General features: G+C 50.6%; 9 protein-coding genes across 9 annotated transcripts; 2 read left to right on the top strand and 7 right to left on the bottom strand.

The window, feature by feature from the left end:
• Positions 1-445: 445 nt before the first annotated feature.
• On the bottom strand, positions 446-1657 carry HO173_006605 (uncharacterized protein; the record flags this gene model as incomplete). Its single annotated transcript, XM_037308514.1, has 1 exon — positions 446-1657. One exon carries the CDS (start codon positions 1655-1657, stop codon positions 446-448), a length of 1212 nt encoding a protein of 403 aa, XP_037164780.1.
• A 423-nt stretch (positions 1658-2080) lies between these two features.
• HO173_006604 (uncharacterized protein) lies at positions 2081-3936 on the bottom strand (the record flags this gene model as incomplete). The annotated part of the gene is made up of 5 exons (XM_037308513.1): positions 2081-2763; positions 2811-2827; positions 2899-3605; positions 3677-3716; positions 3770-3936. The coding sequence occupies 5 exons, from the start codon at positions 3934-3936 to the stop codon at positions 2081-2083; spliced, it is 1614 nt and encodes a 537-aa protein (XP_037164779.1).
• A 282-nt stretch (positions 3937-4218) lies between these two features.
• On the bottom strand, positions 4219-4491 carry HO173_006603 (uncharacterized protein; the record flags this gene model as incomplete). Its single annotated transcript, XM_037308512.1, has 1 exon — positions 4219-4491. One exon carries the CDS (start codon positions 4489-4491, stop codon positions 4219-4221), a length of 273 nt encoding a protein of 90 aa, XP_037164778.1.
• Positions 4492-5367: 876 nt separating this feature from the next.
• Positions 5368-8020, bottom strand: HO173_006602 (uncharacterized protein; the record flags this gene model as incomplete). Its single annotated transcript, XM_037308511.1, has 4 exons — positions 5368-6900; positions 6951-7349; positions 7412-7791; positions 7858-8020. The coding sequence occupies 4 exons, from the start codon at positions 8018-8020 to the stop codon at positions 5368-5370; spliced, it is 2475 nt and encodes an 824-aa protein (XP_037164777.1).
• A 544-nt stretch (positions 8021-8564) lies between these two features.
• On the top strand, positions 8565-11541 carry HO173_006601 (uncharacterized protein; the record flags this gene model as incomplete). The annotated part of the gene is made up of 9 exons (XM_037308510.1): positions 8565-8796; positions 8848-8980; positions 9127-9568; positions 9618-10251; positions 10308-10466; positions 10524-10741; positions 10808-10946; positions 10995-11419; positions 11506-11541. 9 exons carry the CDS (start codon positions 8565-8567, stop codon positions 11539-11541), a joined length of 2418 nt encoding a protein of 805 aa, XP_037164776.1.
• Positions 11542-12223: 682 nt separating this feature from the next.
• Positions 12224-12785, bottom strand: HO173_006600 (uncharacterized protein; the record flags this gene model as incomplete). The annotated part of the gene is made up of 2 exons (XM_037308509.1): positions 12224-12414; positions 12707-12785. The coding sequence occupies 2 exons, from the start codon at positions 12783-12785 to the stop codon at positions 12224-12226; spliced, it is 270 nt and encodes an 89-aa protein (XP_037164775.1).
• Positions 12786-13938: 1153 nt separating this feature from the next.
• Positions 13939-19237, top strand: HO173_006599 (uncharacterized protein; the record flags this gene model as incomplete). Its single annotated transcript, XM_037308508.1, has 3 exons — positions 13939-14309; positions 14392-18929; positions 18984-19237. The coding sequence occupies 3 exons, from the start codon at positions 13939-13941 to the stop codon at positions 19235-19237; spliced, it is 5163 nt and encodes a 1720-aa protein (XP_037164774.1).
• Positions 19238-20024: 787 nt separating this feature from the next.
• HO173_006598 (uncharacterized protein) lies at positions 20025-22453 on the bottom strand (the record flags this gene model as incomplete). Its single annotated transcript, XM_037308507.1, has 2 exons — positions 20025-20375; positions 20447-22453. 2 exons carry the CDS (start codon positions 22451-22453, stop codon positions 20025-20027), a joined length of 2358 nt encoding a protein of 785 aa, XP_037164773.1.
• A 934-nt stretch (positions 22454-23387) lies between these two features.
• Positions 23388-24072, bottom strand: HO173_006597 (uncharacterized protein; the record flags this gene model as incomplete). The annotated part of the gene is made up of 3 exons (XM_037308506.1): positions 23388-23625; positions 23687-23761; positions 23819-24072. 3 exons carry the CDS (start codon positions 24070-24072, stop codon positions 23388-23390), a joined length of 567 nt encoding a protein of 188 aa, XP_037164772.1.
• Between the last annotated feature and the right edge of the window lie 1597 nt (positions 24073-25669).

Genomic DNA, 25669 nt, shown 5'->3' with positions numbered 1-25669 from the left:
TGGGCTCAAGGTTGAGGATTCTTAGCGTAAGATCCGACAGGTCTTTGCCTTTCAATGTACCACTCGGCCATTTTTGCATGTCAATGCTTCCCCCTTAGTATTTTCGCCAATGCCTTCAAACCGCATTCTCAACAGTTGTGATTGGAATCTTCGTGCTCTGCAAATCAAAGTCTTCAGTTTTATGCTTTGGTTTTCGGATTCTTGAACAGCCTGGCGTTCAATTCAAGAAACGACTCTCACATATCAGGGAACCCTACTGTGACAAGTGACGAGCCAGCACTGTTAACGCCACATCTACCTGCTTCGACCCATCGAATATCTCGTTCCTTGACTCCCAGGGTGCTTTGAATCAAGCCTGAAGACCACATTGCTCACGTTCAGCTGAATACTCTCAGTCTTTCCCTCCTCGTTCCTCATACCTCATATCTCATGCGTACAAACTGGGCTACAAGTGTCTCTCCTGAGCCCGGACCCCAAACACCCTGAACCTCTTCACTCCGCCATCAGGAATAATCGTCATCTTCATATGCGTAAACGCCCTTCCCTCCACACTCTTCAGCAGTCCATCCGCAAACACATGCTCTTTATCCTTCTCACACCCCTGCATCCCTACAACCTCCACCCACCTCTCATCGTCCCCACTCACCACCTCCTCTCCCTCCGCATCCAGGCCCTCAACCCTCACTCCTTGCGGAAAGTTGCCACGGAAATGCATCGTATCGATCATCAAACTCCTCACCCGTCCCCTAGCTCCCAGCTTGACAACGACCCAATCGGAGTGCCCACTTTCCCTACTCCTCTTGGTCTCCCACCCATCTCCCATATCCACTCCCCGTCCCGGCATTAGTAAATTCCCTGCCTTCCCGAAGTGCTCATCGCTGAACCCAACGACTCTGCCGCCCATGAGCGCACTGCTCAACTCCACCTCCTCGGATTCATCCTTCGGCCAAACCGGTACCGCCACACCGTAGAGTCGAAACCTGGCGATGCCCCCATCGGGAAACATGCACAACTTCACATGGGTCACTTCCCCAATCCTTTCGCTGACAGTCCACGCCTGCCTCCTACTAGCTCCACATCCCCTCTTCCCCAGCAACGGCCTCCAAGCGCTATACCCAGCCTCTACCACCCTCTCATCCGCCCCCTCTCCCGTCTCGTAGGTGCCCCAAACTTCCACACCCTCGGCATGATTCCCATCGAAGAACGCCGTATCTATCTCCACACCCCTGACCATCCCCGCCGCAGGGCCGAGGCGTATCACAACCCAGTCAGGAGGAGAGCGATTATGCCGACGGGTCTCCCAGCCATCGTACCAGGCGCCCGATTCGACGAAGTGGCCGGGCCGACGGATGGGGATTGCGGGGTTGAGGAGGTTGGAAGCCGAGGCGAAGAACTCGTCGGAGAAGGAAAGGATGCGGGAGGTCAGAGGGGCGGAGACGAGGTCTGTGATTGTCAGCGATGGTTCCAGGCAGCCGGTGTATACAGGACTATCGGACAAGGAGTCGCTAAGGGGTGGACCCCCGGGAGATGGAGAGGAGGGAGCTTTACCAATGCACGTGGTACCGAAGGTGCTGTCTATTTGGTCGGGCGGGATGAAATCGGTGGGGGTGGACTGGATGTCCTGAATCGTTTCGGGGGAGAGTGCTTGGATTTCCATTTTTGGAGTGGTTCAAAATTTGTATGGGACATGTAACCCATGTTGTTGAAAGTGAGTGTCTAGAGAATTGGCTAGGTTCAGGTTCAGCCGTCATTAAATCGTTGGCTCGCCAGAATGCAAGTCATTCTACGTAGCATTTTGAAACATCACTAAAGCATCATTCTCTGTTTAGGGAGTACTCTCTATCAATACAACAATTGACCACCCTTCCGTGAGGCTTTCTAGAGCACGATCGTCCTCCTCACTACGATCCTCCTCGAGGATGGTCCTAATTGCTCGAACTTCCACAAGTTGATCTGATAAGATGCACTGCTCCCATGTAGATCCGTTCGGCTTCGGGCACCGAGATGAGAAAACCCTCACACGTCACTTGCTGTATTACCATTACCATGTACAGATCATAATGTCATCATCGTCAATCGTTCAATCATCAAAACTGCTGGTCAAATATGCGGCACACAAAGCCGCACAACCACCTGCTCTCAGCACCCACCCTGTCCCATCCTGACTTCCCAAGGATTTTGCAAGCCCGAAGATAGCACTACAGGCCAAAGCTGCTATGATTTGCGGCGCTGATATGGCCACATTATGCAGACCCATAATGGCACCAGCTTGAACTTCCACACCCATTGTCGACATCTCGTCGTCTGGAAAACCGTTGGTGTGGGTATTGAATGACTGGCGGGCAGCGAGCTCATTTCCGATGATAGCGAACGGTGCCCAGTGGGTGAGTGCCCACGAGAGGCCCACAGAGGCGACTAGGAAGGTGGCAGCTGCTTGTGAGGTCACCATCATGGTGGCAAACATGGCCAGAGCGAAGAAGATGTGAGCGCAGGTCCATGCTTGAAATATCCCAAATTTTGCTGTAGGCTTCCTTGCAGCGAGGCCAGGTTTGATAGAGACTCCCAAGAGTATCGGAAGTAACGAATTGGTAGCAAAAGCCACAATGGAGAAGAGGAAACTGGCAAATGTGCCATAACGAATCGCGTCCTCAGCGATACTAGTTTCCTTGCTCATAGCTGTCAAATCTGCAGACATCATAGACGTAGCATCCATGGTCTCTATGGCCACTAAAGACTGTCTAATGGCGATAGCGTGATTGGCATCTGCAAGTTGTTAGCGACGGAAACATTAGTCGGCGCAAAGTACTTACAGATTTCGCCCACATAGCTGCGTTGAAAGAGGCACTAGTCAGCTTGCAATCACTTTCAAGCTTGTCCATGACAGTAAAGAAGCCTTACGTGGTTGAATAGAACAAGAACGGAAACCACCCTATCCAGGCGCAGAACTGAATGTGACACACTTTGCGGATTTTTCTGGGCATGAATCGATATGTATGGATCAGGTCTCTGAATACCACCCCGACTCCGGTTCGTTCAAGTCTGACTGGTAGCGAGCGTGCACAATAATCTTCCCTGACAGTGCAATTTATGCTTGTTGTAATTGCCAGTGCCAATGAAGCAATCAGACACAAGCATTGAAACTGCGTCAAACCGCTCAGTCTAAAGAACTCGGGTAATACGGTAAATCCGCAAAGGTAGCCAAAAGCGTTACCGATACCCATCAAAACACTGGTCCAAGCGGCGGCTTGGGTCTGCTGGTGGGTGGGGCAGTTTTCTATGATTAGTGTACGCAGACCAGCCTGGATAGGCTGAATAGATACATTCATGGCGTATATCAGGGTGATCGCTAGCAGTATGATCAACATCCGTGGGGACTGGCCCTGAGTATCTCCACTGAGAGGTGTCGTAAGGAAAGCAAGGGCCAGGGTGGCAATGATGACGCCGGCCGTGCCGCCGACTATGAAAGGTTTTCGCCGTCCCCAGCGACTACGGGTTCGATCACTCAAGATCCCCACTATCGGTTGAAATACAACTCCACAGAGAGGAGCCGCCAGCCAGACAAGAGCGGTGAACGACTTGGAGAGTCCTAGAGACACTAGGTACGGCTTGAAAGCAGTCAGTGGTTGGTCAGAAAGGATAGATGGCATGAAATTGGAACATCCGTAAGACCACTTACCGCACCATTAGACCTAACGACAGACCAAATGACTTGTAGCCTGCAAAATATTAGCATCGGAACGCTCACTTGTGTAGACGGGCTCATGTTTACCCAGCGCCACCGCAGGTTAAGACGAGAAGGTAAGGCAGTGTCCTTGAGACTTCTGAGCCAGTATCTTCAAGCAAAAGCGCTTCTGTGGTTGCCATTTGCTCTCTAATATGATCATCTTCATGACGGTCAACATAGGTCTCATCCAAGTCATAGCTTAGCTCAGTCATCGTATACCCAAGTCGATTGAAGGGATACACTCCGACTGCACTTGCATCGCTACTCTCACGGGCACATCATAAACAGCTTGAAGAGCCTGTAGGCATTCTAGACGTGAAGTCCTTGAACGGAGGTCAAGAGACACTCCGGGTGCGCGAGGAATTAATACACACTGTCAGAGATCAGAATCGAAGCTTGAGAACGATGGCGCTAGTATACACTAGTGATTCGGCCCGTTACCTTAATGAGGCAACTCACAATCAGCCGGCACATGCGGCAGCAGGTGCCGACGGCTAGCAACTCTGCCCAATGGCCTTGCCCTTGCCCTTGCCCTTGCCCTTGCCCACAAATCTCTTAGACTCTATCCTACAACACCGACTCAGATCATCAGGTGGACGACGCCGAGCGCTTCGCATTGTGGCATTTACTCCTCCTCGAGACTGTTCGTCTACGGATGCGGAGGCGGGTTGCAGGATGCGAGGACCTCGGGGTTTGGGTGTCATTGCGTCGGTGTCTGTGTTCCTTGTGTAGTACAATTTCGCTTCCAGGCCGAGCTGTTGCTTCATCGCTCTGGTCAGTGGTCGGAGACACGAGGCAGGATGATAAGGCCGTCCCGCAATACTTGGATGAGAATGTCATGCCGTATCAATGTGCCTGCAACTCAACGTATATTTCGGGCGCTTGCTGTGGGTCGAAGGATGGGATTGTACATCCTTCTGAGGCAATCTAGTGTCTATGATAGTCAACACCCAACTATATATCGACATCAATGTCCCCTTCACTGAGGCCCTTTGTTCCTCCGCCCCTGCACACATTCCTTATAGAAAGTAAAAGACAAACAGACGAAAAATGCCCGCTGTCCCTTGTCCTGGCATTGCCGACGTGTACTACTGAGGGGCGATGACCCGAGTTGTGGCGAGCGTTTGGGGGAGGTGTCTGAGCTTTGGTAATTTCTGCCGAGCACAAGCAAAGAGAGCCCAGGTCGCCAAGACGCAGGATATAGAGTCGCTTCTCTGCTTACGCCCTACCGGCTATCAGCGAGTGACAATGAAGGGTCCTGTATGAACGTCCTCATTCCGGTATATCTGCTCCCCGGTAGAGCAGTTTCAAAAGTATGGAGTCAAAAGCGTTGGGCTTTATCAAGATATGGCAACGAGAAAGAGGATGGGGCTTCTAGGCGAAAGAGCAAGGTGTCTTGCGGAGACGAATTTGGGACAACAGGCGGAGGGAGTTTCTAGCTATGAGGATAGAGTTGGAGAATTACCTGTCACCGAATGGACGTACGACAAAGTCTTATTTCTGAATTCATAGTAAGACAGCACCCTACCAATGCGACCTGTCTTTTGAACACCCCGAGCCAGTCGATCTCCTAGGTCCAAAGTCCCTTGGATGTTTCAACGCCGCCGCAATGTAATTTATAATTCATGATCGTCATTTACCCGTCAGCTCTCGTCACTCGGCGTATTCCAGTCCTTTTCTTCAATGAAGCTTCCATTGCCATTGCCACTGAGGTCCAGCTTTGCTAGGAACTCTGGTGGCACCGTAGGTATGTACCTTCTTTCCCTCTCCTTGTTCACGCCACCGTAGCCAGCACCGTAGCTAAGTCGCATGTCAACGGTCGTTGGTAGAGAGAACTGCAGCATGTGGGCAGGGTCCATCAACAATCTTTCAGATGGAGGCTCCTCTTCCTCTGGCTGGACCACTCCATTAAGCTCGTCAGGTGATGAATTAGAGAGCGCATGACCCCCAGCCTTATCGAGTGACTCTGGATTGTTCTGTGAAGGTGATGGTGGTGGCGGATGTGACTGCCTCTTTGAGGCTTTATCGCGCTCCCGCCGCATCTGCTCCCACCGCTTCTGCGATTCTGTTTGCAGAGTGACCAGCCGCTTGCGGGCTGGTTTGGGCAAGGTTTTCTCCTCTTTCTCGTATCGATAGTGACTAGTTGAATGGAGTAACTGATGGGGTGTGAGTCGAGTCATTTGTTTTATAGTATTCTCCAGCGAATCTTGCGAGTCTGTCGAATAGTCAAGGCTGGAGAAGCATTGTAGCCATTGGAGAAGTTGGATGACAGGTGTAAGATGTTTCCGAGCCGCGTCGACTGTATTTTCGCCTGATGTCGAAAGCGATCCATTCTCGTAGTGCTCTGGCGATCTGTTATTCGTCCTCGCCCAGTCTTCGAGGACGGAGATGTTCATCCGGATCTGCATTGCTTTCGTTCTCGCCAGGTACATCTTATTCGATAGTATGTGATTGAATAGCTCCGCTCCTATCCAGTAGAAGAGCTGCCCAAGAATTTGAGAGGTGATGACGGAGTGTATATCGTAGAGATCAAGCACGAAGAGCGTCGAGGACAAAAGAGATGCGACGTTCCTCGGTGATAATTGAGCTCTCTTGTTCGGTGGCGGGGGCTTGTAGCTCACCGGTTCTGGTTGAGCCTTGTTCTTGGATCGGAATATGTTCCATTCGCCTGCAAATTCGAGATGATCAAATGGAATGGTCTCGTGATCAAGAATCGCGCTCTTCAAGACCTTGTCCATACGCCGTTCTGCGTCTCTGATAATTAGAATGAAGATCTCATTGATGAGCTCTACTAGCTGGACCTGGAACTCAGTAGTCGCTCCTACAAGGCCAGCATCTTTCTTCAGATAGTGTAGCAGCAACGTAGCATTCGAAATCCAAAAGGCTAGAACTGTCATATCCCACTGGTGCCGCTCAACCTTGATATTAATCTTATCCATAGCTGAGAGCAAGAGGGTGGCCAAGAGCTCACGGCTTCCATGATAGTGGGCGTATCGCGCTGCAAGAAACAGAACATTTGCCGGTACCGGCTTTTGCGATGGCGACCGCTGCGGTGTCATGGTTGTGATGATGATGTCCAATATTGGCCCCAACTCATTTTCTTGGAAGACGAACATCTGGTCGTTTAAACACCTATCCCACACGAAATCTTGTTGCTCGTCACTTTCCTCAGGTGACTTTCGCTCTATTAGCTCTTTCATCAACAGAGAAGTCTACTGCGACTTACTTCCGGTCTTTCGTCCATGCCCAAGCTTGATAGGTCGACTTCTAGATTCATTGAGCTTTCCATCATCATACGCCTTTTCATCTCGCTTTCCTCCATCTCTTGCTCGAACCTATCCTGGGAGAAGCCATTGTCGTAGAAGTCATCGACGCCCACATCTCCTATGCCATACCCGTTCTGGTGTAGAAAGTCTGATATCTCGCTGTTCGGCGCTGCGAAGTCAAACGCTGTCCGCCCCGAAGATGACTTGATCGTTGACGAGGCACCGTGGTCCAGCAGCATCTTCGCAATATCCTTATGCCGATTCGTCATTGCCCACATCAGAGGTGTCCACTGATTCTTGTCTTGCCTATCCACTTCTGCTCCAGCGTTCAAAAGGGCCAAGACCACATCCTGGTGACCCTAGAAATGATGGAATAAATCAGCGCGTGACCCCAACGGGAAGATTTCGAACACGAACTCACAAAGCAGCTGGCGTATATTATGGGTGCCGTCCCTTCTTCGTCCGGGCCATTGATGTCGATAAATTTGCGCGCAGGACCCCGCAATACTCTGCCGACCTGATCTACATCCCCGTTGCTGGCAGCATTGTGCAGTGACTTCTGTAGCATAGCCTTCTTCTCTGTGTCGGAAAGCTTCTTATCTGCAGCAATTGCCTCTTCGTCCCCAGCAGCTGATCCATCTTCCCGATGCGCAGCTTGGGCAGCTAACATCTCCATCAACCTGGTATCGTTATCCTCGAGCCGTTGCGTAGCATTGTCGCTATCGTCGCGATCGTCATCTAGTGAGAGATTGAAAGCAAGCGGTTGGGCAGGCACGGGACTAGTGAGGAACTGCGATTGGCCTAATCGGTAAATTAGCGATCTCCTGCATTCTCCAGGAGCTCATAGCTCCGCGAGGCAACAACTACCTTGCCAAGCGTCGTACATCTCAGTCTCCCCAGCATAATGACGGATTGGCTGCCTATCATCGAGTGACTTCGGTAAGTCGGACGGCAGAGGTCGATGCTGCGGTACCTCCTCTGCGTCCTCAAAGCCAACCTCATCATCGGAATGTTGATCCCCAATGTCCATTGTGGCCCCTCATCAGAAGCCGCCTAAGTTGTAGGTCATGGCTTTTCCAGCATGCCTTCTCAGGAGGCTGATGTCCGGGAGAATTCTTGGTGATTCCAATCAGGATGTCGTCGCTCGATGGAACTCAGTATCGGATCAAGGAATCTCTCGAGCTGTCTGCACCTTTCGAGATCTTTGCGGCACCCCCGCCAAGTGGTTACAAAAGGGGCTAGTGCGGTATACAATCATGCTTTCAGCCTTAAGAGTTCTGATATTCGAGATCTTGTTTTCCATCCTTTCCCATCGTCATTTGTCTATATTCCTTTCTCTGGGTATTCCGAATAGCTGGGTTTACCATTGCGGTTGGTTCTTGTTTTGTTTTATCGTTTCTTAATTCTGTGGACTGTGCGTATATTGTTCTTTGATAGATCCATCCCAATCAAAGTCCGTTTTTGTTGGTCGTGTGCATATGCTTTCCATCCCATCCCGTCCCATTCCAGTCTACAGCTTTTGTTGCCATTCACTGTAGATAATCAGCGGGATTTAACCATCCTCTTTGATCATTATGACATCCGCAAGGGATAGCGAACAGGCGCCGCTGCTCGCTGATGATGCTCGCGACGATGAAGCAGACAGCGTCGAGGATGCGCCACAGGCCAACGGCAAAGTACCAAAGCGGGAGAAACCTCGCATTTGGCTCAGAAAGTCCTGGAATTGGCTGTTGAACAATCTCATGGCAACCGCAATCATATTGCTATTACTAGGTGGCCTTATTGCGCTACTGGTCTACTTTGCAGGTATGTTTGACTTGTCCCCAGCACCAGATTTGACTGAAGTCGGATTCCTAGTCGCGTACAATCAGGACAGTGGCGACTCTGACCCGGAAGTCCCTGACACCGTTTGCCTCACTCCGGCATGTGTCATTGCGGCTTCAAGGATACTGGAAAACGTGTCACCAAGATACCACGCAATTGATCCGTGGTACGTTAAAATTTCCGAGTCAATTCTTCCCCGTTCATGCTGTCTCATGAATCGTCAGGCATGTTTAAGTGTTCTCCGCTCCTAAGACATGTCTCGCGACGTAGAATTCCTCCCGAAAGAGTAATGCTGACTCCGAAATCATCAAGTCATGACTTTGACCAATTCGTATGCGAGGGTTGGCAGGAGAAACACGATCTACGGGCAGATCAAGAAGGCGCATTTACAGGCACAATCATGGCGGAAGATTCACAACAGATTCTTCGTCACCTGTTAGAATCCCCGTATTCAGTGGACGATTACAAGATGGAGATAGACTCTTCCGCCAAAAGGGAAATCTTCAAAAAGTTACAGACGGCATATAATGCTTGCATGAATGAAGAAGTAATTAAAGACATTGGCTCCGCTCCGCTTCTTGACATTTTGCGGAAGGTTGAGGAATTATTTCCGGCCGCAAGGCCAGATTTGTTCCCGTTGCTCAAGAACATGGACCAGAAAGACTTCATCTTGAAAGGCGAGAACCAACTTTCGAAGACCTTGACCTACTTGACGAGTATCGGCATGGATCCGCTAATCTCGTTCTATGTCACTGTCCGTTCCCGTTCGATTCCTGCTCTTTTCTCAAAGCTGATGTTTCTAGGCCGACGACAAAGATCCGGATGTCGTCGTTCCTTTCATAGCTGCACCACGCAGGCCAGGACTTCCTACGAAAGAGTATTACAAGAGACCGGAGTTAGTCGCCCGCTACGCCAAGACCATTGGCCAAGTCCTGGAAGCTTTGCTCGCGGAGGCCAAATCCGATTCGAGACCTCTCACAAGATTATGGACTCAAGTTTCTACGAAAAGTGCTGAATTGGTCGAAAGCATTGTCTTGTTCGAGTCCAGATTGGCTCAAGCGACACCAGATGAAGAGGATGCTGGAGACGTCACTAAATACTACAACCCAATGAACCTAGATCAGATCAAAGGCCTCTTACCGCAGCTGTCTGTACAATATCTCGTCTCCACCCTGGCCCCTGCGGACTTCAAGCCGGCGAAATTGATTGTCGGATCTCCATCCTACCTCAAGGCACTTCCTGAGATCCTGCGAGGAACAAGTGCAGAGGCTCTGCAGGCGTACTTTGTTTGGAAGACAGTGCAAGCTTACGCATACAGTGTTGAAGACGACGCGTTAAAGCCGTTGAAAAGGTTCAACAATGAGTTACTAGGCAGGGATTTTGATGCGCCGGAGGAGCGATGGAGGACTTGCATCAAGGTCGCGGACAATGGGCTCGGTACGTGTTGAAAGCAGTCTTTGAGCTGGCTGAAGCTGCTGATCTTGTTACTATAGGTTGGATCCTCAGCAAATTTTTTGTGGAGAAAGCTTTCTCAGACGAAGCCAAGCATTTCGGTGATCAGATCGTCTCGGACATCAAGGTGCAGTTCATCAAGACATTGAGGGGAGCGGATTGGATGAGCAAAGACGTAAGGGATCTCGGTATAGAGAAAGGTATGTGTCCTCTATTTAGTCAAAAAGCTAGAACATAACTTACAACTTGCGACCCAGTTCACAACATCAAACAAAAGATAGGCTACCCCACTAAAAGCCCAGATATCCGCGACTCTGCTGCCCTTGAAGAATACTATGCGGATGTCAATATTACTAGCACGGCCTTCTTCGGAAATGCACTTTCCATTGCCAAATTCACCATAGAGCGCGAATGGTCTGCTCTAGGTAAACCTAGGAATCGTGATGAATGGGGAATGACTGCAGACACAGTCAATGTTCGTGGTCTTAACCTGCGTGCACGTGTGGCACCGCCGTGGTTTCTGATCGCTGACACTCATCAGGCGTATTACAACCCAGCTGGCAATGAGGTTGTCTTCCCCGCCGGTATCATGCAAGCTCCCGTCTTCTATGATCCAAGCATACCTCAGTACCTGAGCTACGGCGCATTCGGATCTTTGAGCGGGCAGAAGCTGTCACACGGTAAGCCAATTCCAGAGTACGTGGATGCGCCTTAGCTGATTCAGCTAGCTTTCGATTCCATGGGACGTCACTACGACGAGACCGGCAAGTTCACAGACTGGTGGGACAATAGCACCGTCGAAGCCTTTGAACACAAAGCGCAATGCTTTATCGATCAATACCACGAGCTTACAGTACCTAATCCTAACGGCGAGCCATTGCACGTGAGCGAACATATTGCAGATGCAGGAGGGGTCAAGGCTGCATTCGCGGCTTGGAAGGACGCCGAAGGCACTGAGCCTGGACAGCTTCTACCAGGTCTTCAGAATTTCACCAAGGAGCAGATGTTCTTTATCTCCTACGCGACTTGGTGGTGTGGGAAGGTGAGACCAGAAGCAGCTGCGAATCTTGTCAATCGAGTTCCACATGTGCCGACTAGGGCTCGCATTCTTGGTACGATGGCGAATTCGCCAGATTTCAGGAAGAGCTTTGAGGTATGCATCTCTTCCAGCCCTCTAGTTTCTAACATGTACCATATTCTTCATTTTGGAAAGAAATTTACTGACTGGAGAACTTGCAGTGTCCAGTCAAAGAGCCCACTTGCGAGTTATGGTGAGAAGTCCTCAGAGCGTTCGCTAGAGGTGATGTACAAATTTTCGCATGCTTACCGGCCTCCTTAAAAATTTCAGTCCCAGTATTTATTGCAATTAGCACAGTGTAGAATATGGGCTGGAAAGAGAATCAAGCAAATACATCATCATTTCGTATTGAGGATGACACAAGACCGGGAATGCGAGATCGAACTCTAACCTACGACAAAATCCCAGGATAAGTCCCCATAGAGCGTCAGTCATAGAGAGTAGTGGCCTTCCGTCTACGTGCGACTTGCTCACAGTTGAAGAGAAGTCATGCAATGCGCAGAGATGGTGTCACGGATCCATATGCATCACATTCACAGCTTTCACAGAGGATCTTTCGGTTCTCATCGACGGCTAAGGCGCAGCTATCTCGGCGCTTCCCATCGATTTTTATTGCATCTTTACCGCAGCGCCCTCATGTGTTCAAAGACTCTGCGGCAAGTGGGCACCCGAACATACACATCTCGTAGCTCCTACCCCTTGGCTCTATTGCCGGGCTTCTATTGATCTGCTTCGCCAGATCCAGCCGTTGAGTGTATGTGTCATGGCCCTACCCTCAAGCCTTGCCGGTCGGTCTTGGGCACATTGTGCGAGTGATTGCAAGTGGCATCGCTCCCTTGTTGGACATTTGCTGGCGTACCATGTGGTATAGCTTGAGCCTCAGAACATGGATTCCGATCTCTGCTCATAGGTCATAGCTGCGTCTCCAAGATCTTCGGGTCCTTTGCGGCCCACTGCCCACGTGCAAGCCTTCCTCATAGGTCTGGACCGAGGCAAAGGCACATTGAAGACTTTAGACAGTTCTTTGTCGGAGTCTATACCTCCTTCATATACACCAGGGACGAGACTAACTATTCGACGTATGCTCAACTTTTCAAAGCGGACGTTCTCCAGGAAGGTGTGGCTTCCAAATGTTTGCAGGAGGCCAGTACTCTAGAATCTATTCATCTACAGTAGGGGGATCTGCTCGTGTAGCCCTCCCTGGGTAGAGTGTGGAGGGAAGCATCATCGGTGATTGCAGAAGCAAGGAGTTGACTAGGGTTTTTCGGAAGATGGAGGAATTTCTCCTCTTTTACATCTGACAGCCCACTTCTGGTGATGAAACTGGGACAACTATGAGCTGTGTTGTATGGTGCAACGGACCCAGTCGCTTCGTGGAGTGAATCATTGTCGAACAGAGAGCAATAACCTGCATTATCAGCACGGAGAGACTGGGCTGCATCTTGATTCAAATAAGAAGTCCAGTCTATCGGTAGCAAGAAAATGAAGTACCTAGAGTAAAGTAAGATACTTTTACTTTCGCGCGTCGGCACAACCTTCACTTTTCCACCCGCGCCTAACCTGGTAGCGTGCTTTGCCACGATCCGTGATTCGTCACTCATGGGCTGTCACTGTCACGAAGTCACGATAAAGAAGCGGCCACCTCGGACCACAGGGACCCATCTCCAAGCGGTAAGTGCCAGCGCCGTAACGATACCTAATCATAATAACAATAACAATATTAATAATGGTGGCGACATCGTACAGCATCCCCGCAGGAATTAACAGTACGGTACATATATCTTCGGGCCTTGGTCTCGCTTCTCCTTCTGCAACCGGCAGTTCAAGAAAATGTTGAAAGATACAAAAGAGACGAGGGAGGAGTTTTCGGCTTTCAAACGACCGGTCTCTTTGGTGTTTGTCAAGCTTCTTCTACCGAGCACCCTCATGCCTTACTTTACCATGTAGCCTCTAGAGTAGGTATACATAAAAGTAGTATTTAATTCCCTGTCAGCGCACGTTGGAGGAGCATACCTACTCTTAAATTCTAGAGATTACGAGTACCGTAGAGTACCGTAGAGTACCGTACTTTTGAATGGGCCTTGGCAAAGATCTATTTGCCGAATTGTTGCCAATAAGGGTGACTTTTTACGGTAAAACCTCGGAATTCGGTGGCTTTGGTCGAGTACTGGCTGGTGCTGGTGCCCTGCCTCCTGCTAAGGGGAGGTCCCCTCCTTCCAAAAACCAATTTGCTTGGAAATAGGCCTTGCCCTTCGTCGGACAACCTCGATCTCACCTTCAAAGAAATTTGCATCTCCTATTCAACTCTACCTTTCCCGTACTGTCTACACTCGCCACTCCTTGCATACTCAATTTGGCTGCATCGTCGATGGTTCCGGTATCGCGATGACTGCTTCAAGCCTCTCCTCTGCGACACAGCCTATCGGCGCTTGCAGCAGTTAATCGCTGCTGACTTGACCGCAACTCCATGGTCACCACCCCACTCGACATTTGAGCGACCAAAACCGCTCAAGCGAGGCTAGCTCTGGCATAAATACTCCTAAGGTCAAGCTCTGGATGCTTGTGAATCGCACGACAGTACACTCACAGCCGCCATGGCGCCCGCAGCAATGCTTCAACCCCCATCCGTCGGAGCAGGCCGTCCGGCAAGCCCACCCAGACGAGGATGGACCGAAGAGCGGCCTGAAATACCCTCTATACTGGTTGGACGTGGTCAGGAGAATGCCTCGACAGCACGCCACAACCTCGAACAAGGCATGGACTCCGAAAGGAAATCGTCAGATGATACGCGGACCCGAGGCCGACAAAACTCCCTGAAACGGACGAAGAACAGCACAGACGTTTTACGGCAACGCTCATTGAAAAGAGATGGCAAAGGCGGTGTAGTGGACTCCAATCCAGCCACAAGAGAAGGAAGGCAATTCACCGTGGCAAACGTTGGAAACAATGGCAAGATTTACTTGAGGTAAGATTTGTACTGTTTTAAAGCTCTCCTCTCTCCTTGATGAACTGTTAGTGTTAATGTACTGAACATGATTCCTTGCCAGACCCATCACACGGACTCACCTTGAGTCTCCCATGCCATCCTCTGCTTATCCAGTTGCAAGGCCTCCGAAGGGTTACGAACATGATACAGATGTCGAGAGTTCAACAGGGAAGAAACACTGGTCAGATACACAAGCGTCTCGAACACCAACACGCCCCCGCCGCACAAATTCCATTGATCGTGGAACGCAGCGCTCCAATTCCATGTCCGTCCGATCTGTCAAACTTTCTCGCAGCGGCTCGGTGTCAACGATTGGTGCTGGCAATAACTTAGAAAACGTCCAGGTCAACATTGTGATCAACCAAACAGACCCAGCACCTAGATATCCTGGAGAAAAAATAATGCCTTCACTGGAAGTGCCGATACCCCATTACAGGCTTGGGACGCCCAGATTCAGTACTCGGGGGACGGCCTTTCTACACAGTCAAGTCTACTCCAGAGCTTCAACTGTTGATGGCCATGAGTCATCTATTATTTCGGGACCAGAATACGATACCTTTTTCCCGGTGCCACCTGGCGTTGAGACTCACTCGTCGCTATCTCGCAGACATTCTCAGAATGCTCCGCAACAGCATAACGGTCAAATGACACCTGCAGCGGCCCGGATTCCGATAACAACTGCCTCGCCAGTATACCATCGAGCGAGAGAACCCATCATACCAGCCATATACGACTCGATCGCTGCCAACCCGGACGATCCGGCCATTGTTCGTTACGCTATGAGCACTCGGGAAATATCGGCCGCGTCCCCAGCTCGGCTTATAGCCCAGATTACATCAAAGAACTTTCTGGACTACGAGCTACTTTCAGACTTCTTTCTTACCGTTCGGGCTTACCTGTCAACCCACGACCTGCTGGACTACCTACTGACGAGATTCGAGTGGGCAGTCAATCGATTCGATGACGATGGTCGAGTCATTCGTGTACGAGCCTTTGCTGCCATTCGTCACTGGGTCCTCAACTACTTTCCCTACGATTTCGTTGTCGACCGCGACCTTCGTGTTAAGTTCTGCCAGCACCTCAACACGCTGACGCATCAGGTTCGACTGCGGTCATCTAATGAGCCGAGTGACTTGAAGCTCATCATCGACCTGAAGAAATGTTGGAACGGCCGCTGCGCCCTATATTGGGACAACCCGCTTGGAGACGTCGACGGTCGCAATGACATTGATATCAGTCCCGGCGGTATCGTGGGCAGCCGCGACAGTCGACTCACTCATCCGAGCGAGCTCTGGGCAAGGATCGCAGAGTCTTCATCCCAGCAAGTGGACCAAGCGAAATCTGTGGCCGCACTCCACAACTGGGTCGACAGTGTTATTGAAGCTGAAGATCAGGGGAAAGCGAAGTCGGACCGTGGGGTATCTGTGACAACCTCACGCAGTCTTCCAATGTCTACTCCGTTGAGTGAGCAAAGCATACAAGCAATGTCTTGTTCTATACCAGGAAAGACAATGAAGGCGTTTGCGACTCAATCGCAGCGTAACGTCGGTCCGCATCCCATACCTACCACCGTTCCACCAGCAATTCGTCGAGTTGGCCCCGCAGCTCCGTCAGCACAAGCGAACGAAAAACCTCCTCATTTGAAGCAAGGCCATGAGCGAAGCGGAAGTTTCTCAGACGCTCTCAGGGACAAACGTACATCCTTACCCTTGCAGCCGGAGCACTCGACTGAACAAGCTGTAATGGCATTTCCATTCTCTGGTAGCCTCATCCGCGGTAACGTCCTTCCGCCCGCTTCACCTTTCATCGACAACCTAGCGCACCAAAAATCAACCTCTAGCCTGCCAAAGCATGCTAACTACGTTGATGGGCTCGATGGTAGCAAGGTGACAGTACGACCAATGAGTCCAGGAGTCAAAAACCTGCTGGGGACTATTCGTCGAGCTATAGGCAGCAAACAGAACTCGAGCACACCGACCCCAACTCTATTATCAACCGCACCATTCATGGTCGAGATGAAAGATTCGACGTTACCTATGCATATTGCGTACAAGATTGAGGGTTTCGGTGATCAACACCATCAACTTGAGGCACTCAAGAATAATTCACGCATAGATCTGCTATGCGCTGACATCACAGATATGTTTGAGCGTGCAATGACGCAGGAACCGAGGCAGATGACGCGACCTCTCAGCAGCATTGGTGTTGCTTCTGGCAACGAGCGCGAGCAGCCGTCACCCGACCCTCGTCAGCTATCAGGCACACCTGAGAGAGAAGCTCTCCAAAGGGGTCACAGTGAGATGACTAATGGTAGCCAGTCTATCGTCATCGTGGATGATACGGCCATGGAACCCCCAGTACCGAGTCTGCCTGAAGAGTTCCGGAACATGCCAAGCGGCGAACCCTCACGCGAGTTCTCGCGTCCACCTTTCTCGATGACCGATCTCAATACGCCACCTTTGCCTGCCGCTTTTGAGCCTCTTGTCACTACGCAGCCTCCCGAACGTGAAATTCAGAATGACGATCATACCGCATCTTCTGTCTTGCTCCCTCCTTTCACTATTCCTGCGTTACCAAGCTCTCCAACAGAACATCGGAGCTCGCGTATCTCGGAATGTATCAGCCGCGTTGGGCCTTCAGACCAACCCAGACCGTCGATGGCCACGGGCAAATCCTACGTATCATATAGGTCCAGCCGTTCTGGACCCAAATCGCTGAGAAAGTATGCGTCATATCAAAGCGGCATGAGAACAAGTGGGCCAGATCGCAGCGTGGAAGCTACCACCGCTTCAGACTCGCCTCCGACATCCTCAAAGGAACACTTCGATCAGCCCGCAGGAAGAATGCTTCGAAGGCGACCTGGTGGGGATCTTCGCGCTAATCATAACGTGCATGAGATGGAGCCAATACCTAGGCCTAAATCGACAGGTTCAATCACTACTTTCACAGACTCGATGCATAGCTCTGGGGCATATTTGAAGAGAACAGCAAAAAATCCGCAACAGTCATTGCCTGCCCCAGCGCAAAGTGCCCCAGTCGTTGCAGAAAAAGCTATATCGCTCATGAGTAGTCGACCTTCTCAGCCAGATCTACGGCCATCATTCGAAGCTGCAGTTGCCGAGTTTGCTCGTATACCTGACGATGAGGGAGGCGACCTTGAGGCTACTCTTGCAAAACTGGAAGGGAAGTTTAGAAAAAGCCCTGTGGGGTCTTCTGGAAAACCCTCCAATACCGGTACAGCCACTATGGTAAACATGGGAGCAAAGGAGCAATACGCTCAACAGTCTCGAAGCCCCAAGCCCCAAAATAAAGAGCATGAACTGCCCTGGGTAGACGCGATGCTCACTCCGCCCGGAACAGCTACGAGCGCAGGACCTAGTGGCCAACCTCGCACAGCAGGTACAAGAAATGATCACAGGGATACTATGGCTCGAAGCCTCTATGCAGAATCCGAAGAATCTTACAACTCCATCCCCCTTCTTGAAAGGGGCCTCAACAAGAAGGCAAGACAGACTGCGCAGACAGGTTCTGACCAGTCCAATGTCACTGTTCCTCGACCTCTGTTCAGCCCAAGTCAGCCCAATGGCGGATTCCCCAGAAACGATCAAGCTGAGGAGTTATCTCTTGCGGCTGACAACGATGACGTAGGGAGCTATGAAGCCTTCAGAAGAGGCAGGTATCGATCATCGATGCCAAGTTGTACAACTGATTCTTTCCTACTTGACGATGATGAGTCTTTGAGCGATCTGTCATCGGAGCTTTCTGATGAATTTGAGGCGCCCAATGAAGCATTAGAGGAGGCTTATGGATCCTCGGCGCGCTTTATGCATGGTGGTATGCTGCCACCTAATGTCGGATATGCGCAGGGCTACCTGCCTTCGCCTCCAATGACCACGGAGAATGCGATGGCTATCACCTCAGAGACCAACCGCATTCAAGAGCAGAGAAAGCCTCCTACGCCAGAACCCTCACCTGTCAGCAGGATTACAGAGCCAGGAAAGAGTCGTTCACCGGGAGAGGTCGACGGATCCGTCTTGCAGCCTTTTGCGAATACCGTTCATCAATTCCCTCCAAGGCGACATATACCTTTCATCCTAGCCTATGATGCGGCGATACTTGCACAGCAGCTGACTATCATTGAAAGAGATGGCCTCAATGAAATCAATTGGCAAGATCTAATCGATATGCGCTGGCAGCACTCTTCTACTCAGACCTTGAACTGGGTGGAATATCTTCGCTACCAAGATCCTACGGGCATCGAGCTCGTCACTGCTCGCTTCAATATCATCGTCAAGTGGACTCTGTCTGAGATTGTACTGACGCAAAATATTGAGGAGCGCGCATTAGCAATCATCAAATACATACATATTGCACAGCATGCTAGGAAATACCACAACTACGCTACTGTCCTGCAGATTACCATTGCTTTGACATCTGTCGACTGTGCGCGTCTTACGAGGACGTGGGATTTGGTGCCTGCGTCGGAGAAGGCCATGCTGAAGGAGATGGAGATGCTGGCTACACCAATCAAGAACTTCCACAATCTGAGACAGGATATGGAGACGGCTAACCTTGATGAAGGCTGCATTCCTTTCGTCCGTAAGTGATCTATAGTTGGCCTTCCACCCTTGCTTTGTCTAATTGTCTATGTAGCACTCTACATCCACGACCTTACCTATAACGCACAAAAACCATCCGTCGTTGCTAGCACGCGCGACAGTGAGCCTTTGATCAACTTTGAACGCTTCCGCACTGCAGCTACTATCGTCAAGAGTCTCTTAAGACTCATTGACGCGAGCGCAAAGTACGATTTTCGTCCCGTTGAAGGGGCGTTGGAGAGGTGTCTGTGGATGGCAAGTTTGAGTGATGACATGATTAGGATCAAGAGTAGGGACATTGAGCCTTGAGACGTTTTATCAACCTTCCGGATTACGGATTTCAGAGCATAGCTGGGATGGAGCATGGGCAAAAGAACACGGCGTATATCTCTCGATATAATTTACGACGGAGCATGGGTATGGCTTGGGGTACGACTATCACGACTACGACGCTGACATGAATTTTGGCATTATTGATTTATCATATGGGCAGCTTGAGGCTGAGAACGTGGGTTTGGCATATGGGAGGAGGATTGAAGGCTCTTGGAGCATTGGCTACGTTCCTTCGTTGTATAGCCTTGGGATAGTGGATGACATATCAGTATAGCGGCAGGCTTAATTTAATGAGAGCTTTTAACGACTTCAGATCTACCCTTTTTCTTGTCCTGTACCCACTGACCGAGGGCTTTCAGCATCTCTGCCAGGTTCACAGTAAGCCACGACAACGGATGATGTCAAAGCCTGAAGCAAACTGTTTAATTAGGCATTATTGACTATAAAGCTGTCTAAACTGATAGACATTCCAGACATTCTATCCATCTTCCTCCCACTCATCCTGCTAGAGATATTCCCCATTATCATACCGCTATGTACGTCCCCAATTCCCAAAGCGATAGAAGAATTTCCCAAAGCAACCGAAGAAAATATGCGATATGTGGGGTATCATACTAATTTGCAACCAAGCAACGTTTCCCAAGCCAAGCGAGGTAGGTTCCAAAGCGTCCGCAGCACCGGTCGCAAGCAAACAGCAGCCCAAAAGACATTCATCGCGTTTTCCTCCTCTTACCATGGCATTAGCAGAGGCCGTGGAAGGTGTTCACGGCTTCTTCCTCCTCTTGGTCTTCCACTCCACCCTCGCAACCCGCATCAACATTTCTTCGTCTTTCACCGGTATCCAGCTTGTAAGCACTTTCATTGCGTTTTCGAAATCAGACTCTAATAGTATTTCCCGCGTGCCGTCGATTAGTGCGGCTGAGACGGCATGGAGGACGTCGAGGCCGCCGTTGAAGGATGACGGGGAGGGTGAGAGAGAGGCAGATGGGTCAGGGTCGCCGAGAAGCATGAAGACATCCCAGACGCGGAGTTGGGCGGGGAAAGGTATGGAGTAGTTGAAGAGGGTGAGGTACCAGCGGGTGCCGTAGGCGGTAGGGGAGATGTTGTATTCGTCCTATTGCGAGCCCATTAGTCAAACCCATTCAAAGATCACTCTTTCGCGTTTGGTAGATGGCGCAGACTCACCAACTTCGCTGCCACCTCCCCCTTTCCGAGCCAATCTCTCTCAAACTCTTCAAGCGCTTGCATTAAACCTTCGAAGCCGGACTGGTATAGACGCTCCAGACCTCGAAGCTGCCACAGGCGCACGAGCATGACAAATGTGATTTCCTCGTCGAAATAGCAGAGAAGAGTAGCTGCTAGGGCAGCCATGCCTTGTACGTAGCCTGTATCTGGGAAGTAGATGGAGAGGCAGTGTAAGACTCTGAAGAGCAAGCGTTGCCCTCCTCGATAGCGCCGTCTGAACATGATGTGGCCATTGATTGTCCGGGGAACATCGATGTCGATTTGTACATCATCCGGAGAACTTTGAGTCAGTAACTTATTGAAGACAGCGATGAGCTCGTCGTCGCTTGGGCTACCTCGCCGCTTCTTAGCACTGGCGGTCAGGAATGCACGCCATGCCGTTGCGCGCCATCGGTCTGGTATACCTTTCCACGTCCTTTCGATGACCTTGGGACTCTTAGTGTCGAATTCGAAGACCATGCCACCACCATTCTTGTTCCTGGCAATCTTAGCCATCTTCCTCCATTTCTCCTCTCTCTCCCATTCGCGTCGCTTCAGATCGTCTGCCATTTTGCTGTCTTCTTCATCCTCTGCAATGTCTGCCAGCCCAGGAGGAAGTGTGAGCATGTCGCCTGCTTCGTCCACGCATCTCCTGTCCTTGTTGTAAGGAAGCCTGTTTGCAGCAGAGCGAGTTCTGGACTGGTTGCCGGTTGTGGTCCGATATGAGCTCTGTGAAGACTTTGGACGGACAATCCTGGACACAGGTCTCGACGACGAAGGCATTGCCGCAGAGCGCGCTGGGCTTTGAGCCGATGGTGTCTTCTTGCCCCTGATCGTACTGCGTTGTCTTCTCGGGGCGTCTGAAGCAACTTGCAGGAGCGTACACATACGCTGTATACGGGGGGGTTCTGGCGATCTCGCTTGGCTGGAGTTCAGGGATGAGGCTTGCGAAGATGGTTTGCGTGGAACGATGAATCCGTAACGATCAACGTCTCCACCATTCAGATCCTCCCAATCCTCAATCCCACCCGCTAATTCGTTGGCTTCTCGGATGATCGCACTACTCCTCTTGCTCGTGTTCGTCGTTGCCTGAGAAAGTACTCTGCGGGCCGATTCACCGTTCATAGTGATCTGTGGCGTATTTGCCGGACCCAGAGACAAGTTTGACACCTGCCGTATACTTGATTTCTGCACTTCGATTGGCCCGTGGCCCATCTTGTCGTGCACTCCAGCCGCGCAACTAAAGTCCTCTTCCGCTCCGCCCTCGTACATTGACCGGACCTTGTAGGAGAGGGTTTCGTCATTTGCGGATAGCACCCTCGTAGGTAGACATGGCGGTGGGGACAGTAAATCTTTGCTCAACGTCCTCCGACTGCCAATCACCCGTCCATTACTGACAACGCGGCCATGCCCCTTGTTCGCCTTCTTGCCTCCTATCAGCATGCTCCCTCTCTTTGAGAACTCCACCTGCCCAGGTAACGTCAAGTCCTCGAAATTCCCAGACGGTATCTCCGTCAGTATGCTCATGAACGGTAACTGCGGTATTGCAGGACGCTCGGTCTGCTCCTTTGATCTTGATTCCTCATCTCCTGTAGTATTTGGTGTGGGAGAAGGGGCCGCTTCATTCGCCGAGAAACTTGGAATGCTTGGCGAACGTTTCATGCTGGTCGTCGACTCAATATCTGTTCCCAATGTCGTTCGACTATCTCTTGTGGTAGAACTCGAGGGCGCCAGACCCGAGTCTCTCCTGGCATCATCCTGTAGTCTCAACCGCGCAGCTTGAGGGGAAAGGCGCTGATTGGAGGTCTTGGGCCGTCGGAGGCTATTGAATGCGGTATGAGATGATCTTGAGGGAGGTGTAGCGACAGTAATGGGTATGGGAGGTTTAGCAGCAATGGTATCGTTGTAGGAAATAGCTTTCAGACTTTCTCGGCTGGGCGGCCTCGGGGAGGGAGGCGCGTGCTTCATTGCGGCGCATTGGGAGGCTCATCTTTCTCGAGCGACATCAAGTGCTTGGAGGGATGAATAGATTCCGCAGGTGAGTTCCATGGCCTCGTGTAATGGTCAGAGTTCATTCAGGTCCGGGTAAAGTATTGATGCGTTCGCAGATCAAGGTTTCCGCAGCTACTCGTATCAAGTCTCGAAAGAGGCAGTTGCAGTTGCAGTTGCAGTTGCAAACATCCCCCTCGTCTTAAATGTACTTTACCGGTCTGAGTCGTCAGAACATACACACTACAGGCGATTGATTTACTAATTGCCCTGTATGAACCTTTTCCACAATTACAACAGCAAATACTTGCGCCTTGATACCCTGTGCTTGGCGGCAGATGAAGTGGCTTTTACCCAAGACTGCCACCTTTGCTTGAGTGGACCCGCTATGACATCTCTTGGCTTACTAATGCTGCATCAAGTCTGCATACTGGACTTTATTATGCAGTCCAGCACGTGAAACTCCTAGCTCACAAGTTCTGAACCCCAAATACTTCATACTTGCATTCCAATTGCCATTCAATACACCTCCGATCAATGTCAGCCGGCTTGTCGAGCAGCGCAAAGGCCCCATTTGGATGAAATGCCTCCGTCTTGAGAGACCTGCAGACTGTCGAATGGCTCAATTGACAGACGGTCAAGGCGGCCTGGACTCAGTATAGAGCTACCAGAGATGTTCAGCGTGCTTCTACCTTAAAAACACCGTTGGCTGGCATTCCAACGTTTTCGAATGACTTCATGGAAATTTGGGACCAAGCCAGCATCATGCAAGTCTTTAGATCAGAAGATGAACGAGATCACATGAACGAGTAAACAGTCTTCAAGTACGAGTACATATCATGCACCACAACATCGCACTCGTGCACTCATGCACTCAAACGCATCGCCACATCCAACACAGCTCTTCTTGCCTTTACGGACATTTCTCCAAATTCGGGCCGGTCTTCTGATTCAGCGAATCACTAGCGATGCAAGCCGCCCAGCTGATCTCAGCTGTTTGCGCCGGGACTCTAATGGAATAAGCATTGTCACCACAAGGCTTGCAAGCCGGCCATCCGCCGCCATCACAGCTATGCTGGTTACCCGTGATAGTTTGCCATGGTGTAACGGAGGTCATGCCACAGGTATAGCCTCCCTCGGGACAATTCACACTGAGAATTATGAGCCAGTATTCACCAATCAAGGTCTGGGATGAGGGAAAGGAAATCGTACCCGTCACTGGTCCCCTTTGTCGTTGTGTAAGAGTAGCTCACTGAAGGGTTGAAAGCTATTGAGCCGATTTCAGGCCTGTTCGTTGTCAGTGCTGGCCTCGCTCACACATCACTTTCGAATTATGAAACTCACAGATTGAGTGTCAGTCCACCACCTATAGTAATGGTGTAGCCAGCGCTGGTAGATGCGCTGACTCCAAGAGCGCATGTTGTGGTATCGGTCGAGTTGCACGAAGCGACATCTGTGTCGAGGACAGGAGGACCATAGTAGAAAGGGGCGGCACTAGCGGTGTAGGTGGTTATTGGCTGAGGGCAGTAGCCAATGGGCAGGACACTAGCGAATGCTACACCCGCGAAGGCAAGGGGGATGATGAAGTTTGGGAGCATTGTGAATGGATGGTTCTATTTGGAATGGTTTTTGGGGAATAGCTCGAGCGAGAGAGGATCGCTGTGTGTCTTGGTTGGAATACAGGAGTCCAAGTCGATAGGTATGGTGGAATAATGTCTGACTTACGCGTCCAGAATGTCTGTCTTATACTCGATCAAAAATCGCTGGACCGTGTCGGAATCGCTAAGTCATATTCACCTCGTCACCGACCGGCCATAGCCCCAGTGGTATACGGGTCCTTGGAGACTGGGGAACAGCAATTGGAAGTATAACATGTGATGAAACAACACGCTACAGCAACACGAGGCTGACTTGGGGATGCGGTACTTGGAACACACTTGTAGTCAAAGAGCAGATCATAGCAGATATCGATAGAAGACAAGGCAAAGCACGCACCTCCAAGGCCTTGCTCAGACATAAAGCGTTACATGTTGCAGTCAGAGCCCCGAAACTTCTACGTTGGCTCTCTCAGGCAGTACAGCCATTCAACGCAGAGTCGTAGTTGGTTGGTTCGATCTTCTATTCTATCAGATTGTAGTCACCTACAGTGATAGGTCAGGTTGGTACCTTTCCCATCGCATGGTGAGACGCAGTAGCTGGATATGCATCTCGTTCATTGCCGGACCCCCAAAATGGCCGTGCTCGATGCGTGGACAAGAGGAGGCTCGTATGCATGTGAAACACTCAACTGATCCTACGGAGCCATGGGGTCCTGTTCCTGCATGATATGACGTCGGTAGGATGTCGTCCGTGGCCTTTGATACTTGGAAATCAAAGGAGGATGGCGAAAGTTTTCAGTAGTCAGCAAATACCAATGTTCAGCCTCAGGTTGGACTTCCTGCAGCTCTTTCATATATTCGCTCTCCTTAAGATGTGAACATCGGAGACTGGATAATATGCCTGTTACAGAATATCGCTTTTCGAGTCGGCTACTGTTGTTTCAAGCTTGTTGAAGGATTTCATGAAACTTTGGGGTTGGGTTTTATTCGAGGCTTGTGCGGCGTATAAATATCGTCATTTTGTCTTGCCCTGAACTCTAGGTAAGTCAATCTCAGATTATCGCACTTCGAAGTTGTAGGGCGCAGCAGGGAGCATCGATGGCCAGTCAATGGTCATGGACAGAAAAATCTCAAGACATGGTGCGATTCGTAGCATCCGATATTCCTACCAGCAATTGGGTGGGCACTAGGCAACCCTAACAACGGAGCATTGCGGCGGCAAGACGCTTCGATCTTGCCCGAAAGTGACTTCCTAAGTTGGATCCGTGAGATTTGATGGGAGGAAGATGCGAGCAGATTCATGCACGTCGCAGGTACGCTCAAAGACTTTCGTCCGCCCGTGAGAGCGAGTACTCCATGGGGAGTCTGCGGTCTACTCATTCCACCACCTAGTAGCTCGCAGTCCATTCAGTGTTCCAGTATTTCCTCCAGAAGTGGTGATCAACCCTCCAAACTCTCATTGCTGGAGGAACTGATCATCTTTAAAAGATATTCCCATGGCCGAATACGCTTGATATTCAAACAGACTTATATCAGCATCAGCAGATCAAGGGCTACCCGAACAGGCATTCAATTTCGGCGCAACAGTCAGAGAGGG

This window comes from Letharia columbiana (assembly GCF_014066305.1).
Source record: "Letharia columbiana isolate WasteWater2 chromosome Unknown Sc0000019_s0, whole genome shotgun sequence".
Classification (NCBI taxonomy): Eukaryota; Fungi; Ascomycota; class Lecanoromycetes; order Lecanorales; family Parmeliaceae; genus Letharia; species Letharia columbiana.
The sequence above is the reverse complement of the archived record's forward strand: the minus strand, read 5'-3'. Positions and strand labels throughout refer to the sequence as shown.